Raw genomic sequence first — 18,202 nt, 5'->3', positions numbered from 1 at the left:
ACACACACACACACACACACACACACAAAAAGCAGCAAAATGCACAATAAACGCTAACAGGACACAATACAAAGTAAAAAAAAAAACTACAACTTTGTCATCAACCATACACATACCGTATTTCCTCAAATAGTTCCCTCATGCACTTGAAAAAATAAACACCTCGCCTTAAATAACATCAGTAAAATGTAGTCCCATAAGGTGGCGATGTCAGAACAATTACTGTCCTACAAAAAGGATGAATTGCTAAATTTTGGGACGGTTTTTATTACATACGCATGTGTACAAATGAAGGTCTCACCCCAAGAGTTCATCAAGTGAACCACAATCGGAGGAAATACAGCATTTCATCAGGGCAGACGCTTTCAAATATCACAATTTTAAAAATATATATACATCTTTTCATCCTCACACATGACCAACGTTTGCAACCGCGAGCATTAACAAATGCTAAAAGCATTTCTCGTAACATCAAAACATGACAGACATTCGTACTCAAGACACACGCACACTTACTCCCTTTCCTATCTCGGCAAATGTTCGTCTCAGCAAGTGGAAGTGTGGGGATTAATCAAACGCCTGTGAACGCATTGCTCACAACAGTAAATCGAACAAAAATAAATCCAAAAGTAGCGGAGACAGTCCCAAAAAAGAACAATTTACAACCGGAAAGAGGCACATCCTTCCCTCGGCCCCAAACCTCAATGACATTTGTATGTTGGCTCAACTGAGTCTTGTGGGCTCTGTTTCGTGCCCTCTGAGCGATTTTAAGGACTACTTATCTCATCCGTCATTCACTTTCCCAAAGCATACTCCTCTGTCATCGGACTCAAATGGAGCAACAAAAACACATTCGAGCCCCAACTGTAGATTATTTTCTCAAAAACCGGCAAAGCCTGTCTTACTCCTCGTCCTATGTCGCTTCTTACTCACAGATGTGCAATTGAGACGCCGTTATGTGCCGCGTTGCGCTACTCCTGCGTCATGATCAACATGGAACTATGCTAGCTGCCCGCTTCCCCCTTTGACACTCGAACCAAACAGAGGAAGAAACAAAAACAAAATGGACACGGGTGGACGAGCGGGCGTCGTGACGGGCGGGCCCGCAGGACGGAGGAAGATTCGTGCGGACGGGAGGGGGAGGGGGTTAGCGAGCCCCGCACACGAGCGCCACGCGCTCCCACCGCACACAAATACACATTCGAGCACGCACACTCCCTAGTCTGTATATTCGGCCACGATGGACAGCAGCACCGTGATGTCATCCGGCTTTCCTCCTGCAGAATAGACACGAGACAGATAGCGTAGCAAGTAAGCAGCCGGGTTACATTTCCGGCACTTGTGGTGGTGCAGTGGTCATGTGACATCAACAGCGCCAACTGAAGCAATGCTTCAATTTCTCTACTCGGGCACTCGACTCCACACTCGGGGCCTTTGCTTTAGCAAGTAGCCGGCTGCTCACACTCGCCACCGAGCGACGAGAAAGAGGAGACTATCATTGATTGAATCAACTCGATATAATGTTTGTTGCCAAGCAACTACTGCATAAAATTTTCATTCCCCGTGTCTGAGGTGAACACTTACCTCTTACATTCAGCCCATTGTCACACGCAAACTGTGCAAACGGCGACATGTAGTTGGGATCGTAGGCCAGGTCGTGAGCTTGCTTTGCGATACTCTGCGCAGTCTGCAGAACGCTGTCATAGTTTGTGGTCTGAATAGGAGGGCAAAACATGAAAGAGGGGCGGGGGGGAATGTTATCCGTACAGTATGTTGGATGCTGATGTAAAATGAAGTCACACCTTGAGCTTCTTGAGCTCCTGAAGAATCATGTAGTCGGGCATGTTGTCAAAGAGGCCGTCCGTGGCGGTGAGGATGATGTCGCCGAGCTGCACGTCAAAGGAGGAGCTGTCAGCGGCTTCTGGACTGAAAGGGGTTAAAAAAATGATTAAAATGAAAAACTGGAGCTCTTGCACTTCACCATTGAGAAAAAGATCGCTTGGACGCTGTGTTTGTTAACTCTTAACCGTTGCACATGGTAGCTTGCTAGAGAGGCTTGCTGGCGCCACGGCCGCAGATTAATTTACAGATCTTATTTGTTGATGGGTTATTTTTTGAAATGCGCGTGGTCAAAAACCCATTTTCGCAGTGCAGGGCGGGTTACCGGCACCCACCTGTCACTGAGCACGACGCCTTCGGCCCCCGGCGGGGCGATAGAAAGCTGGAAAGGCGTGTTGAAGTAGTGCTGCTGCTCATCTGAACGGTGCACCACCTCGCCTCCGCGCACCACCAGGAAGCCAGAGTCGCCGAGGTTACACGTGTGGAGCTGGTGACTCCGTCGATCCAGCACCACGATGCAGGCGGTGCTGCTCCCTACAAAATGAGCAGTGTGGCGTGACGTGCACTTTACCAGGACCTTGGGGTGTTCAGTTATTATTTATTCTCCTGGGCGACTGTAGCCTTGGGAGGCAAAATTCGGAGCAGCCTTCAGCACTAGAGTCCAAGTCCACATTTCACACCACCATTTGTCACCGCTTATTTGACAAACGCGGTGACAAGAGCGAGGTTCCATTACGTTAGCCATAGCAGATGGACCGCACGTCTTGAGACGTGACTCGGGTATCGTATTTGCCTCCTCCTGCAATATTGACTTACTTTCTTCACCTCATGGAGCTCTGAGCCCAAGAGACATTCTCATCTTACACACCTTCATTAAAGCTTTTCATTTCATTTCATTACTCAAAGTCTGAAACTCTGCTGTAGCTATGTTATGTGTGTATGTGTTGAGGCGGATCGAAACTTTGTGGCGGCTCACCTAAAAGCGGAACCTTGTTCTGCAGGAGCTCATAGTAGCCAGACGTCAGGATGCCCACTGGATTGCTGGGAGTGAAGCGGCCCTCCTTTACCAGACGCTCGCACGTTCTCATCAGCGTGGCGGAAAACTGAGATGGGTCTACGCCGTAGTCCCGCCAGCCACCCACGCCATCCGCTACGCCTGTTAAGACAAACAGGAAGTTACATTTGGCACACCTATCTTCAAAGAGGGGAACATGATGCTGGGTAATGACAGGCTTTACGACTTTGTTTTTGGCCTTTCAGAGATGTCACAAAGTTAGAATTTATGTGAATGATGAGGAGCGGTTTTTGGCCTTTCAGAGATGTCACAAAGTTAGAATTTATGTGAATGATGAGCAGCAGTTATTGTCAGGTAAACAGTAAACCAGTCAAGGCAAGCGTCCGGGACAGGACTTGGAGATGAAGCCAGGGTATTCTTTTGGGGAGATGATTTTAGAACAAAGAGAACATGAACAATAAAATGCATGTAAGTGCAGAAAAAAATATTCAAGAGTAGTGGGGCGTGTAGAGGAGTTGACTCTAGGTTATAAAAGCATCTAATCAAGTCACAAATTGAATATCTAAAGCTGACCTCCACATCACAAAGGCGGGTATGTAACCATTATGTTTCGCCCCGGAGACTGACTGATGCAAACCGTTCACATGTTTTGTAATATTTTATGTAAGCGCTCTTTGAATGTTGTGACATCATTTGCTTTCATGTTTAATCGCACCTTTCATGACCAGAAAAGGGTTGAATTGCACACAAGTTACGGAATTTATGCACTTCTCACCTAATAAGTACATGTTTAATAAAGAGCGAACAATTTTCAAGGCACGTTTGCAAGCAGGCTTTGCGTGTTTGTTGTCTTGTACATTAAAACACCGTGAAATTAGAACAAACGCCTCGATGTTTACAGGAAAGGCATTTTTAAAAGAACAGACTCGCTTATTAGACACAGCCGTGAACAAAAGTCAATTCGAACAAAGCTAAGCGGCGCTAACGTCGCTGTTAGCAAAATGGCCGCCTCCATACTCGACCATTCTGACCTTGTTGTTTTCTCTCACGGCTTCGAATTTGTCTTTATTTCATCACCAGGGGTCTTCCAACGAGTTTATATATCCTCACCCACTCGATTTAGTAAATTATCTTGCGTCGTTTTTTTGTCGGAAGGTATCTAGGTGAAAGGTCGTTTGGTATCCGGCGTAAAAACCGCACCTCCAGAACATGTTATAACAATTAAATGACGCCGTTGTAGGTCCTTTTCACAAAGTGAATGTATGCCAATGAAAGAAACAAATGTTGTGAAATACCAGCTAGGAGATAACGTTCAGCGATTGTGACCGGAGGGGGTGGAGGCTGTTGTGTTTTCATTGTGAGGTCAGTCCACGTGCAGGAGTGGACAGACCACTGAAGGTCAACCGGGTATAACCGGAGCCTGGAGGCTGGTTGAGCGTGTGCACGATCGAGGTGTGAATCTTACCCAAAACGTCTGCGCTCTTGTTCCTTGCGATGAAGCAGGCGTCGTCCCCATAGCACATCCCTTTCTTAAGAATCCCCTTCCGAAAGTCCTTGCCGAAGCCATAGCTGGCGGTAACGAGGCTGTAGTCGTGCCCGTCCGTCTGCGAGAGTCCACCGAGGACAGCCCGGGCTACCAGTCTGCCATAAGACAGTACGGATAACATCCCCCAACCCAGCGAGAAGCCGACACAGCACCCCTGTCCCGGTTTAAGCCCTCTCACGCCGTCGCTTTTCTCGATTCGTCCCGCTCGGTCTATTGTTCGGATTAGGGCGGTTTTAGCCACCCATGCAGACCAGACGGCTCCTCTTCAAGGACTTACTAAAATAGCCTCCTACGTTTACTTAAAACTAGCAATGAACACCGCGACTTTGGTGCTTTGTAGCTGGTTTCGTGTCCGCGGTTCCCCCACTAGGTACTCTCCTTTTCGACATGTTTCCACGGTGTATCGCGAGTTCATCCGGGTATCTTTGCAGTTTACGTGATGACGCCACAGCCACGGTGACATGAACCAACGAGAGAGCCGCTCGTCGGTCCGCCCAGCTTTGGGTCCTGAAACTGCACATGCGTAACAGATGCGCTTGTTTTGTAAACTGGGCGTCACAATGGCAAATAAAATAAAACATTAAAATAAACGACCTTCCAAAATGTTCACATTGTATTAATCACAGAATTACATTAGAACAATATAACGTAAATAGTACAACCAAGCAGAATTGTGTTTCTAATAACTAATTGTATCCGGCCTCAATTCCTGTGTCCGGTCTGGGGTGTGTGAAAAAACGAGTGCACTATCTGCAGCCAAAGACCCAACCCTCACAGCTCAGAACGGTGCCAAGGAGAATACTGTACACGGACGACAACAAGGCGTAATCTTCCAATCTAACGACGACTAACGGAATATAGCCGCTAACACTCGGTGGGACATTATTCGGGTACACTCAATACTAATGTTATATAGCTCCGTTAGGGACAAGTCGACAAAGTCTATTCCGGTATTCATTTGTTTTATTCTACTGGTTAATTGCTAACGGCCAAGTTGCCTGTTGACAATTTATTTTCAAGGAAAAACAAATCTTTCCGTCCCCGCTTGTAAATCTTGACGTGGATTATTTATTTATTTAGTAGACCATATGATGAGAGGACATTAAATCCCGATTGCTAAACCATCGGGTGAAAAGCTCTCTGCCGGATGACCAATTCATGGAATGGAATACGATGTAATTCTTCAGTTGTTCCCCGTCATTGTTGTTGCTATTTGAGTTTATTTCATTTAAAATCAATGATTCTGTTTATTTTATTCTTAGGGCCATGATGAAGAGATGGCGTGAGGCGGCTTTGCTGTCTTTCCTCCTCATATGTCTGCTAAAAACCGACTCCACATGGGCCAGAAGAGGAGGGGGCAGCAGCAGCAGCAGCGGCCGCAGATCTTCCACCTCCACTTGGGGGAACCGAGGATCGCAATCCAAACCGTCCAGCTCGAATCCGGGAAGCACTTCCAACCGGAACACCAATCCATACCCCTCTGGTGGAAATTACCCTGGAGCAGGAAATAGAAACCCGTCGAGTTATCCAGGAGGCGGGAGTTACCCCAACCAGAATCCTGGCCGAACCAATCCTGGTGGATATCCAGCGGGTGGTAGTTATCCAAACCAGAACCCTGGCCGAACCAATCCTGGTGGATATCCAGCAGGTGGTAGTTATCCAAACCAGAACCCAGCAGGTCGTTATCCAGCTGCTGGTGGGTATCCCAACCAGAACCCTGCTGGTGGTAGTTATCCAAACCAGAACCCAGCAGGTCGTTATCCAGCTGCTGGTGGGTATCCCAACCAGAACCCTGCTGGTGGTAGTTATCCAAACCAGAACCCCGCAGGTCGTTATCCAGCTGCTGGCGGGTACCCCAATCAAAATCCTCCTGGCGGTTATCCAAACCAGAACCCTGCAGGCCGTAATCCAGCTGCTGGCGGGTACCCCAATCAGAACCCCGCGGGCGGTTATCCAAACCAGAACCCTGCAGGCCGTAATCCAGCTGCTGGCGGGTACCCCAATCAGAACCCCGCGGGCGGTTATCCAAACCAGAACCCTGCAGGCCGTAACCCAGCTGGTGGTGGATACCCCAACCAGAATCCAAGCAGAGGCGGTACCAACCAAGGATACCCGGCTGCTGGAGGTTATCCAAACCAAAATCCTGGAAGGAATTATCCAAATCAGAACCCGGCTGTTGGAGGCGGCTACCCAAACAGGGGTGGCTACCCGGCTGGAGGGAGCTACCCGGCCGGCGGAAGCTACCCAGCCGGAGGGGGGTATCCTAACAGGGGTGGCTACCCAGTTGCGGGAGGATACCCAGCTGCAGGGGGCTATCCCAACAGAAACCCCTACCAGTATCCAGCTGCAGGTGGTTACCCAGGGCGTGGTGGATCATTCGGCTACCCCCAAGGAAACCCAAATAACAAGATTTTGAGTCCCCACATTGGCGGGGGCGCTTACGGATACGGCGGTACCGGAATGGGAGGGTCCCCCTTCTCCCGTTCTGTGCAGAGTATGGGTTACAAACCCAAATCTACGGGGTTCGCCAAGAAGGCCATGCTGGCAGCGGGCGTAGGCGCCGTGGCGGGAATGGCGGTGGGATATGGACTGGGGCGCTTCCCCCGACCGCACTTCTCTTTCCGTAACCCCGAGGAAGAGCATTACTATAACAACTACATGTACCGCCGCTACGGCTCACGATCCACCGACGAGAAGGACTTTGGCCGCGATTACGTCTACAAGCCGCCGCCCAGAGCCGAGACCTACGACGCATTCATGGCCCGATGTATGAACAGAACGGATCTTCTCAAGGAGCAGAAGACCAACTCCTCTGGGGGTATCCAAGATGACGATGACGACACAGTGAGTATTGAGGAGATCGGCTATCCGTCCCTGGTGGAACAAATGAAGGCCCGGCGCTGCGTGGAGAATTACATGGTCTACTCCGAGCAATTCCTGCAGGAACGCAAGCCCGAACATCAGGTCCAGACAGGTCGCAGCGGCCCGCCGAGCGTTGGGGTGGCGCAGTTTTTCCCGTCACTCTTCATGCTGCTGTTCAGCGTGTTCCTGTTCCAGTAAGAACAATTAGGCCCTCCATTATAGCTGCACGTGTTCATACAGTAATGCTGTTAAAGTGTACCCTATATACTCGATAACGTCCATGAATTTTGCACCTTCCAGCTCATTATTTAGTCAATCACAGAATACACTACTCATAAAAGCTTAGTGACATGAAGCTTTCAAAAATGCACTTTGAACTTTAGAGGTGAACTCATTTTGAGCGTCTCTAAGCTTTGATGCAATGGTTTCTAATACTTTTTACACCACTTGTTGTTCTCTAACATGGAGCCCAATGCTGTTTTGATCCTTGAATGGACAACCCACGTCCCGGTTCAACCAGAATTGGTATTTAAACAGTCGTCTTGCTACAGCCCCTTCGCACCCGTTGGCATGGTTAAACCAAGACGGCACCGAAGAATTGATTCGCAGTTCCTCGCCAAGAGATCCGAGATAACAAAAAGACTGAAAGAAAACACCCGTTTGGAACTTGGCTATTCAACTCCTTGTTAGAAAATGGCACATGTGTATTCAAAACCTTGGATGTTGAGATTTCACACACGTACCTAACTTTTTTGAGTAGTGTGTGTATGTGTGTGTACATATACACACACATACGTACGGGTAGGTGCATCAAACTAACACAAGGGTGACGGAGTCCCATGTCTCGTGCATCTTGCTGAAAAAGGATTATAACCCGAAGAAGTAGTTAGTCTAACATGCACTTGTTTTTTGATTTGCACTCCATGTTGTTGATCACTGAATACATATGTTTTTAAATTTGCGCTTATATTGCAATTCATGATGATAGTATCGCTCGTATAACAATGCAAACCGGGCTTTAGATGTTGAGCGCAATCAGGTTTGGCGGGGGTGTCGTGTAAAGAGTGTGTGCCAGCTGTCGGCGGGCATTTTGATGCAAACGTTTTCCCTGGCGTGATTCAGTTAAAACAATAATATGATGAAAAACAATGAGGAAAAAAGTTTTGGAGTTGTAATATAAGTTTAAATTACACGGGCAATTCTGAGGACCCTGGAAGATTAAATTGAGAGGGCAACGCAGAGATTGAAATTTGGTTGGACCGAAAAAAAGAAAAAAAACCCCATGATGTTAATTTCCTACATGCAAATATCTCAATTCCGTTCAGTTGTCAGACGTTTTTGCTCACCATGACTTCCACAACAGCTAATTGTCATTTGACGTACATCAGCGCATCAGGTTTCATGGTTGAACTCGACGGAAAAACTGAAGTTTTGGAATTGTAATATAAGTTTAAATTACACGAGCAATTCTGAGGACCCTGTGGAAGATTAAATTAAGAGGGCAACATTCCTTTACATTGCTGTTATTTTACACATACAGTATATGCTTTGTACTCTGTTTAAATCACTCCATAGATTTTTTTTTTGTGTTTGGACTAATGCATTCATTAACGTAGCTATGATGTTAATTTCCTACATGCAAATATCTCAATTCTGTTAAGTTGTCAGACGTTTTTGCTCACCATGAATTCCACAACAGCTAATTGTCATTTGACGTACATCGGCGCATCAGGTTTCATGGTTGAACTCGACGGAAAAACTGACGCAATGCTTTTTTTGGGAGCCTGCACCTGTCATTTGACTTGGATCGGTATGGTTCCTTTACATTGCTGTTATTTTACACATACAGTATCTGCTTTGTACTCTGTTTAAATCACTCCATAGATTTATTTTGTGTTTGGACTAATGCATTCATTAACATAGCTCCAGAGAGACCATTGTCAGATAATCTAACAACTTTTTTTTCCCAGTAACGATTTATTCTTAAGTAACTTGTGAAGTGAGTTTTGTTTATGTCTTTTTAACTTGTATGAATTCACAAATCATTCAGTTTCGGTGATTCAAAATAGAAATTAAATGAATGTTTGCTACCCCCCCAACACGTTTGTCTTTCCCGTATGGAAAACAAGTGCACTTCTCCTTTCCAATTGTGACATTCTGAAACTACGTCATTCAATTCGATTGCATCAATCTTTTTTTTTTTTTTTTGCCAGCAGCTGATAGTTCCTACCACTATGATGTACTATAATTTGCCGTCAATGTGTATGTAATCAAATAAATTCTGTGTCCAAAATCCCTCTCTCTGACTCACTTATCTGCCTTATGACTCTACGTTTCTCAAACATTTTAAGAATGATCGGGTTCTTAAAAGTGAGCCATGATGCTAAATTAATTTAATCACACAGGGTTCGGAAAATGGTCGTGCCGACAGTTGTGTTAAACGTGTTCAAAATGTATCACTTCAAATCTTTGCGTGTGTGGTCACCACCAAATTTGGATGAGTTATAGATTGACATTCAAAGTCATCCAGTGGCAAAAAAAAAAAATCTCACGACACGCCAACAAAATCGGAACTATCACAAAAAGCATTTCACTCCAATCATGATCTTAATTTACTCACAGATGTACTTCATGCAAACTCTCGATCCTATTTATTGAACACAAAGCCGATTTACTTGCGGGAATCATCTCGTGACATTTAATAGATTTGGGATCATGGTTACACTACTCTATATTAATAAAAGGTAATTAAAAACTTTGGGGGAGGGGGAGGTTCTGGCAGATCTTGTTTAACCACCTGTTGCCACCCATAAAGATCAAACAGAAGAAGCGCTTTGTGTTCCAACGAAACAGACCGCGACAGACTAAATTAATTTGCGAGTAAATTTAGATGCAATCATCATCATTGTTTACACTTTTTGTGGCAGTTTGGTTTGGTGGTGTTCCATGAAACCACAAACGTCAAGTATGGGCCTCACGGGATTCAGTATTCTTAAATAAGTAAGTAAACAACATGAATCGAAAGGGAATATCATTTGCAAACTTTTATTCTATTTCCATTTCCACGAGTCAAAGTGCACCCATGCAGAGCCCTGTGAGGAAGGTGAGCGCGTGTCCCAGCAAAAGTAAGGAGTTACTCAAGTGCGCAGGGGCCGCCGCCTTCAGAAAAGCCCTCCATCTCGACTGATTGCGAAACGTTTGGCCATGGCTGTCGTGGCGCCCGCTGGATTCCGTCTTTTGGCCGGCGTGCCCCCTGGAACCGTACTTGGGCCTCCCTAGGAAGCCCAGCCCGTATCCGGTGCCCGTGCCCCCCAGCATGCCGGCCGCTGCCGCCCCCGCCCACTTGAGGCCGGGCTTGGGGAGGCCGTGACCCTTAGAAGCAGGTACCTTGTTGCTCTTTCCGCTCTTATGTGTACCACCGCCACGCTTGCTGTATGTGTACTGCGCACCTGGACACAGGGCTACTACGAGCAACAACAAGAGCCACAGTGACACAAGCTTCTGCTGGCCTGTCATCACAGCCTGGAGGTCCTGCAATCACACAAGGATCAAAACGATTATTTTCTATACGGTGTGTAATAGAACTGACATAATTACATAGTGCAATCGTTATTGCTGATATGTAGCAATGCGTCCATAACACCAAAACAATATCAAGGAGAGACAATCGTAAATTCTACATGATATAGAATATTAGTTTTAAGAATGCTGTTTTATGTCATTACACATATTTCATTATACCGAAAGCATGCATTGATCACTGTAGTACTGTTGTAAGTGCGGGTACATAAAAGTTTCAGTGAGTTGATGTAGCAAGAATTTTGTGTTAAATAAAAAAATAAATATAAAAAGCACGAAAAATAGCTTATTTTGCTACTGTGGGAAGTATAATAGAATACTACAGTTAAAAAAAATACTTTGAGGCCTAATGCGCTAAGTGTTTAACAGCTGGGATAGGCTCCAGCACACCGGAACCCTTGTGAGGGTAAACGGATTAGAAAATGGATGGATGGATGTTCCGTAAAGTGCTTTGTTACAGCTGCAGCTGTTGTGAAAGTGCTATATGAATAAAGATGTATTGGATTGTAGTAGTAGTTTGTTAACAGAATAAAATGCAAATAAAAAAAATTTCAAAATGTGCGAAAAAAAAAATCAGCAATTATTGAGTGAAGGTGTAGTTTGTGGAGTAGGAGCTTGAATAATAAAAAATACATTTCTTTTAGACTCATAACTTTATAAAATAAAATCTTTAGACTGATGTGGCAAGTACTTTGAAGTCCTCTCATAAAATAAAAATAAAAGATACATTAATTTTAAAAACTGACAATTGCGTCTGTAAACTAACGTGACATGAATTGGGTGGTCGTAGTTTGGCAAAATAAAATAAATGGAAAAAGTAAAACCAAAACATTAAAAAAGGGAAATTTTGGGTTTTCTTAGGGTTGACGCGGCAAGAATTTATTTTTCTTAAATAAAAAGTTACATACGAAAATAAGTAAAAATAAATGAGATTGATTTAAGTATTTAGTAGTAGTTTCATAAATGGAAAAAAAAATTAAAATAAGACCTAAATATGAAGACACAATTACAATATATTGACTTTGTCTACACTTTGCAAAAATTGCCAATGTTCTTCACACAAAATAAGAACCATCAAAGAGCAACAGTGTGTTTACCTTTCCGTGGGGTCCCACACTGAGGATGTGATGCTGATGGGGCAATCCATTCGATCCAGAAAGTTGCCCTTTCATAATTAATTCGACACCGACAGGAGCTAAGCCCCACCCCCCTCGTGTTTCTATTGGCCAAAGAGGAATAATACAGTACAGGTTGAATGATTTTTGCTGACCTCCCACAGCCATGTGCCATTATTCAGCATATATGCAGACAGGGGACGGTGTGACACTGCACACGTTTGCGATCAACAACATATACTGACATGTTGTTAGCACTAAGGCTAGCTGATAATTACACATGACGATTAGGATTAAAAAGACCCTGTAAAGTGAATTTGGCACTTCTGTTGTGTGACTTAGAAAACATTCCTTTTCACTTGACAAAGCAATGTACTATATACCATAAACATCTTTGAACCGTGCCCCATGTTCCACAATTTCCTATATATTTCCCAAGAGCAGACTGTAAAATGTGGTCTTCGTTAAGTTGTTCAAGGACAAAACCTTTCCCAAGGAAACTCGGAAAAAAAAAAAACATGCACGCTGATTAAAATGGAAAACTTTGTATAAAATTATGTAAGTGTTGCTCATTAAATTAGCTAGCTAGCTTTCCTACTCCATATCCACCCACTGAAAAAAGACCACTTGCTGGTTGTTTGATATTCTCTCTTCATAATCACAAGGAAGTCTTGAGTGGCTTCAGGGCCTATGATTCATCTTACAGAACACAGCAGACAACCATGACTTCATGAATCAGAGCTGCGTTTGCACGGCATGTTTTGCTGCATACAGGATGTAAAACAACAGAGTTGATTGTTAACAGACATTTCTGTTCAATAAAACACTAGTCTGTGCCCCCCCCCACCCCTTTTATTGGCAGTGTTCCTTAATATCTATCATCTTGCCTCTGAGGGGAAACTGGCGACAGACACACACTTGTTCATGTCATCATGTGAAGCCCCTTTGTCACAACAAAGACTGCATAAAGATCAGTTGTATTCATTTTTAGCTCTAATTACTTGATTGTAAAAATGAACATACGATTCTGTGTTGTGCACTAGGGAAGAGAGTGATTTGATCTCAAATAAGTCTACACACATTTATTTATGCAGCTTGAGATGCAAAACAACAAATCAGTGCGAAAACAAAGAGACAAAAAAAAAAACTTTGATTACATCCATATTAAATGCAAGAGGTAGATGGCACCAGACGGCAATGTGACGAAGAAAAAAAAACCCAACAGGGCAAAAACTCCTCTCCAACTAATCAGTACATGGTGACCTGGGTTTACGATGGGATTCTGTTCCTACAATGGTGATGTAACCTGAATTTGTATTTACCGACTCACTAAACTACCCTCATGCAGTAGTGAAGTCACAATTACAGGAAATAATTTGTAAGCCATACATACAAAACAAACAAATGAACATAAGTAAGGTAATCACTGAGTGTGCCTTCTTGTTCGGCTTGACCACATATTCTTACGCTGCTAGATTAACACCTCGGACTGGTTGCCAGTCAATCATAGGGCACATACAGACATATGTGATGTCATGAATTAGAAGTGTCATTTAGTTGTCAAAGATAAAATTGAAAATAAAAGTAAAGTTCTTCTGCCCTAAAAACACCTGACTTCTAATTGGCACCTAGTATTCTCTGCAGCTACTACGGCCAATATATGAGGGGGGTGGGGACCTACGGTGATCGCTAAGACGTTTCCAGTTCCTCCTGAAGCTAGATGACGTTTTCAAAGAGTTGCATGGAAGACATGATACTCTCATCCTGTTACAAAGACAAAACGCCAACGAGATGTAATGCGCAACGCCGCATACGCTGACTGGTATTGTGGTTTTACCTTCTGGCAGGTGTCTATGAATTCATCCATGGTCACCACTCCATCACGGTTCCGATCCATTTTCTGGAAAAAAAAATATTTGTTTACATGTATTCATTCAAAACAAGGATTCGACCAAACAATCCAGCGTACCTGGAAGAATTTCTCCACATGCTCATATGGGGAATCTTCTCGTACACTCGGTAAGGTGTACCTGCCCATCATGTCATAAATGGATGTCATGATTGCCAACATGTCCTGCAAGAAAAACAATTGAAACGTGACTCAAGAAATCATAACAGTCTCGGTAGTAAGGGTTTCTCCACGGAGCTAGAACACTGCCATTACATTTTGGCATTGAAAAGAAATGCATCATATATCAGAATGATGCCATTTGGAAGCAAAAAAAAAACAAAACAAAACAAAACAAAAAAACATGGAATTGTGTCACTTGCAAATGCAGCCTGTGGCCAGCAGAGGGTGCGCTATTCCAGTCGGCTTTTCCTGACACTCTTTCATGTCACATTTACGGTGGCATTTGAACAGCAGTGTGTAGACTTTTTAGAACTAATATATAATCCTAGATACAATAATTCATATATTCCCAATGCTGGAATTGAGTAACCGTGTTTTGGCTCCACATTTCTCACACAGGGTAGAAGTTGCATCAACCTCCTTAGTGATGTAGCCGTCCTTGTTGATATCATAGAGATTGAAGGCCCAGCGCAGCTTCTCCGTCACCGAACCTCGAAGCAGCACGGACAAGCCCAGCACAAAGTCCTGCGAAAATAATTTGTTTAGCTCATAAATGTCTTCAAAATTGTAAATAAAAAGGGGGCGCGAAACTCGCCTCGAATCGGATGGCGCCGCTTCTGTCCATGTCGAAGGCGTTGAACAAGAAATGTGCGTACATGGTGGCATCTGAGAAACGAGGCAAGCAAGAGAAGGTTGCACATTTTAATACAATAGGAAAAAAAAAACCCCAGCCCTCAATATAATGCAAACCAATCAATAAACCATCGCTGATGATGTCAGTCAAAACTAACATTTATCATCACGTTTACCTCCTTGAGGAAAGAACTGTGAGTAAATGGTCTTGAATGTTTCTTCATCCACAAGCCCACTGGGACATTCCTTTTTTTGTGGAAAGAGGAATGATTAACAATAAGTGAAATACACAAGTGGGAAGGGAAATATTCAAATTTTCTTGTAATGTGTGTCGAATCTCCGCTAAAAGCACAGGCTAAACTTACCGTAGCTCCTAAAGACTTACAAAGATGTTAGTCTCTCGCTTGTCATATTACTTCAATATACTTTAACAGGAAGCCGGGATTTGGCGCCATCTTGTGGCAACTTTGAGTGCTAAACTCACTCAAAAAAAAAATGCAGGTGTCTCGGTACAGATTGCGTCGGGCATTAGAAATTCCACTGTATAAGCAACGTGGTTTTGCTTACGGCAATGGTTCCTGACCACAACTCATGACACGGATCCTTAATGTATTTTGGCAAAGCTGACTTGTCGTCTTTGTCTCCACGTTAATTACAGTTTAATTCATTTAAAGTGCACTAAAAACCTGCAACTCCCCACATGCATTAGCACGCACCGCGGACGGTTTTAATCACGTGAGAGCTCAAGCTCAGCATTGTAGTGCACATGCAGAAAAGAGAAGAAACCTTTGATTACATTTTTGAAGCCCCTGTAAAGGGACTGAAGCTCCTTCCTGGTGAACTGGGTCTGCGCCTGGAGCTGCTCAAGACCCTCGGGTTGATGACGTACCATGGAGAGCTCGAGGTCACTGTCGATACTATCTGCCAGAGGGAAGGGAAGGGAAAAAAAAGCCAAAAGGGGGATGTGAAGACACGGCAATAACAGGAAAAAATATTATCTACCAGAGGGAAATGGAAGGCAAAAGATGGTAATGCTTTCCATCCGGATGCAAAACATAAGGTAGGGAAGACGATGTGAGGAAAGTGTGTGGAAAATAGAAAATAAGATGTAAAAATAAAAGCTGGGAAAACAGCTCATAGCATCTGATGCTAAAGGAATAAGCGACTATTCCGAGTAGTTTTTACTCGACTTTCATTTTGGACACTTTGGATGCAGTTTATTATTTAGTTGCAAGTCGTGTGGATCGTTCTCACTTAGGATACCTGACACTTGAAGTGGCAAACAAACCCCCCCCAAAAAATTCCATGACTACATACCCCAGACAACAATATTTTTTCGTTTTTCCTGTAAATTTCTGCATTGTGAGTTATTCAAGAATTCAAAATGTCCACCATGAAAAGTGAGAATTGTGCCAAAAGTGCCAAAATATCAACTCAATATGTGTAAACATACTCACCATCTTGACAAAGAGCGCAACACAAATGCACAGTGGGAAGAGACAAGACCAGGGGAGAGATAGAGACGATGAAAATAAAGGAATAACACATTTATATTCATGCCGTTTGGTACTGCGGGAGGACTTTAACATATCGGACTTCACTACATAAAAATGAGAGCTGTTTCGAGCAACAGTTGCAGCAGCTTTACCAAAAGCAAATCAGAGCCACGATAATAAACATAACATGCAACATTTGTAAAAAAACAGATTATTATTATTATTATTATTATTATTATTAATAATAATAACTTGAGAATGCAATTTCTGGATAAATTGCATGTAAAGGCTGAGAGGCTGAAGTAAAATTTTTGGAACGATATTGAATGATGTGCAAAAATATTGAATGACATCAAATGATCAAATGAACAAGAATATGCAGAACATGGCGAATGTGTAATGGTTTGAATATGTCAAAAACTGTTGAAAAAAGTGGATCAAACAAAAGAGTGTGAATTACTGGCTTTTATTTTGGAATTCTGAAAAATGTATAGTGTTAAGAATAGGCTGAACAGTTAACATTTTGAATGGCCTGCATTGGTCAGAAAATGTGGAAATAAGAGGAGTAAAAACAAACAAAAAGAAGATAAGATAAGATAAGGTATCCTTTATTTGTCCCACACTGGGGAAATTTACAGTCTACAGCAGCAAGATTGTGGGTAGAAAGAAGAAAAAAGAAAAACAAAGTGTATGCATTCACAAATTCACAAAATAAATGTTACAGTTTCAATGTACACCGTTCAATTAAGTGCAATATAATATAGATGATAGATAGAAATAAGATGGTAATATTGGGCTTTTGACATGCATATTGAAAAAAATTGTGGGAGGAAGCAAGCAAATAAGGAAGGAAGAGAGCAATGAAACAAGGAAACTAATAAGCAAACGAAGCAAGGAAAAAGGAAGTAAGAAAAGAAACAACCATGGAAGCAAGGAAAAAGGAAGGAAGGAAGAAAAGAAACACGCAAGGTTGCATCCTGGGTCTCCTTAACACATTGGGGAGGCTAGCACACATTAAGCCGGATTGTTCCTAATAATTTGGCCAATATAGCCGCTCCATAGGGGATGCCTACGAATGAAAATCCCGGGTATACTGAATATTTTGGCCAATAAGGCCTGCCCATTGGGGATGCCGAGGGATGAGGAATTATTTTTTAGTCTGTGATATTTTTCCTGGGACACTGACTTTCAACTATGGCGATAACATCTTAAGCCCTGGGACACCAACATGGGGAAAAAAAAAGAGTTTGTAAATCCAATATGACTGGGGTGGGGTGTTATTGCAAAAACTGTGTTGCCTGGCAACCCGCTGTTCACTAAACATGAACAAAAATTCATAAGTCTGCAAACACATCAGGCATAACAGTTTTATTTGGTTATTGTGTGATTTTTAAGAAAATGGCTCAACAACACCTGCTACAATTTTTTAGCAAAGCAGCCTTTGTTGTTTGTGTCACCAAGATCGATTAAATTTATCACCCAACATCGCCAAAAAAGTCTCCGGGAGTAAGATGCGAAAGCTAACAGGAAGTCTCCCATTTTGAATTTTCGTTCTCATTTGGAACCACTGTGGCCTTTTATTTTATTTTTGTAAATTTGAAAAACTCCTTGAGATTTTATCCAATTGTCTTTCATCCAAAGAGGTTCAGTACGACCAGGAAAGAAACGCTCTTAATTTTGCTGGATGTTGTTGCCGTGGCGACCCGCTGTTTCCCAAGAAAAATGACGCAAATTTTGATGGTTTTAACAATCGTGAAAACCTATGAAACTTGGCACACACATCACCCTTGGCCAAATATTCCTTATTTTATGAGTTCATTTTACGGTTTAAAAAAAACCCAAAAGGCTGAAGTCAGGGATGTCCAGACTCGGTCCGCAAGGCCTGCTGTCCTGCCTGTTTTCCAGCTCTCCCAGGAGTAACACACCTGATTCAAATAATCAGGAACATTCTAATGCTGCTTCAGAGATGGCTGACGAGCTGATCATCTGAATCAGGTGTGTTGCAGCCAGGAGAGTTGGAAAACAGGCAGGACAGTGGCCCTCCAG

At 43.4% G+C, this 18,202-nt stretch overlaps 3 protein-coding genes across 3 annotated transcripts in view; 1 reads left to right on the top strand and 2 right to left on the bottom strand.

Moving 5' to 3' along the window:
• Positions 1-4,831, bottom strand: part of LOC109523594 (protein phosphatase PTC7 homolog) — a 5,700-nt gene extending 869 nt beyond the window's left edge. Inside the window, exons 1-6 of the mRNA XM_019882825.1 lie at positions 4,320-4,831; positions 2,816-2,995; positions 2,175-2,373; positions 1,803-1,926; positions 1,585-1,714; positions 3-1,277 (exon numbers count right to left, since the gene is read on the bottom strand). Coding sequence (XP_019738384.1) covers positions 1,219-1,277; positions 1,585-1,714; positions 1,803-1,926; positions 2,175-2,373; positions 2,816-2,995; positions 4,320-4,521 — 894 coding nt within the window. The 5' untranslated portion in view covers positions 4,522-4,831 and the 3' untranslated portion in view covers positions 3-1,218. The remainder of the gene's footprint in view (positions 1-2; positions 1,278-1,584; positions 1,715-1,802; positions 1,927-2,174; positions 2,374-2,815; positions 2,996-4,319) is intronic.
• Positions 4,832-5,138: 307 nt separating this feature from the next.
• On the top strand, positions 5,139-8,531 carry LOC109523584 (spidroin-2-like). The gene is made up of 4 exons (XM_019882810.1): positions 5,139-5,274; positions 5,663-5,991; positions 6,049-6,228; positions 6,301-8,531. The coding sequence occupies exons 2-4, from the start codon at positions 5,667-5,669 to the stop codon at positions 7,458-7,460; spliced, it is 1,665 nt and encodes a 554-aa protein (XP_019738369.1). The 5' UTR covers positions 5,139-5,274; positions 5,663-5,666; the 3' UTR covers positions 7,461-8,531.
• A 3,692-nt stretch (positions 8,532-12,223) lies between these two features.
• LOC109523598 (calsenilin-like) lies at positions 12,224-15,956 on the bottom strand. The gene is made up of 7 exons (XM_019882833.1): positions 15,457-15,956; positions 14,837-14,906; positions 14,623-14,693; positions 14,445-14,552; positions 13,926-14,030; positions 13,794-13,856; positions 12,224-13,720 (listed from the first exon to the last, which is right to left on the bottom strand). The coding sequence occupies exons 1-7, from the start codon at positions 15,550-15,552 to the stop codon at positions 13,673-13,675; spliced, it is 561 nt and encodes a 186-aa protein (XP_019738392.1). The 5' UTR covers positions 15,553-15,956; the 3' UTR covers positions 12,224-13,672.
• Between the last annotated feature and the right edge of the window lie 2,246 nt (positions 15,957-18,202).

Source organism: Hippocampus comes, unplaced genomic scaffold (genome assembly GCF_001891065.2).
Source record: "Hippocampus comes isolate QL1 unplaced genomic scaffold, H_comes_QL1_v1.1 scaffold30, whole genome shotgun sequence".
In the NCBI taxonomy this organism is placed as follows: domain Eukaryota; kingdom Metazoa; phylum Chordata; class Actinopteri; order Syngnathiformes; family Syngnathidae; genus Hippocampus; species Hippocampus comes.
This window is presented reverse-complemented; position numbering and strand designations above follow the sequence as displayed.

What these genes read in the sequence shown, in the direction of transcription:
- LOC109523584 (XM_019882810.1), top strand. Translation starts at nt 5,667, where the DNA reads ATGATGAAGAGATGGCGTGAGGCGGCTTTGCTGTCTTTCCTCCTCATA. An exon ending in TCCTGGTGGATATCCAGCGG is followed by an intron (nt 5,992 to 6,048) that starts GTGGTAGTTATC and finishes GATATCCAGCAG; the next exon opens with GTGGTAGTTATCCAAACCAG. An exon ending in TCCAAACCAGAACCCCGCAG is followed by an intron (nt 6,229 to 6,300) that starts GTCGTTATCCAG and finishes AGAACCCTGCAG; the next exon opens with GCCGTAATCCAGCTGCTGGC.
- LOC109523598 (XM_019882833.1), bottom strand. Translation starts at nt 15,552, where the DNA reads ATGGTACGTCATCAACCCGAGGGTCTTGAGCAGCTCCAGGCGCAGACC. An exon ending in ACAGTTCTTTCCTCAAGGAG is followed by an intron (nt 14,694 to 14,836) that starts GTAAACGTGATG and finishes CTCGTTTCTCAG; the next exon opens with ATGCCACCATGTACGCACAT. An exon ending in TCATAGACACCTGCCAGAAG is followed by an intron (nt 13,721 to 13,793) that starts GTAAAACCACAA and finishes TCTTTGTAACAG; the next exon opens with GATGAGAGTATCATGTCTTC.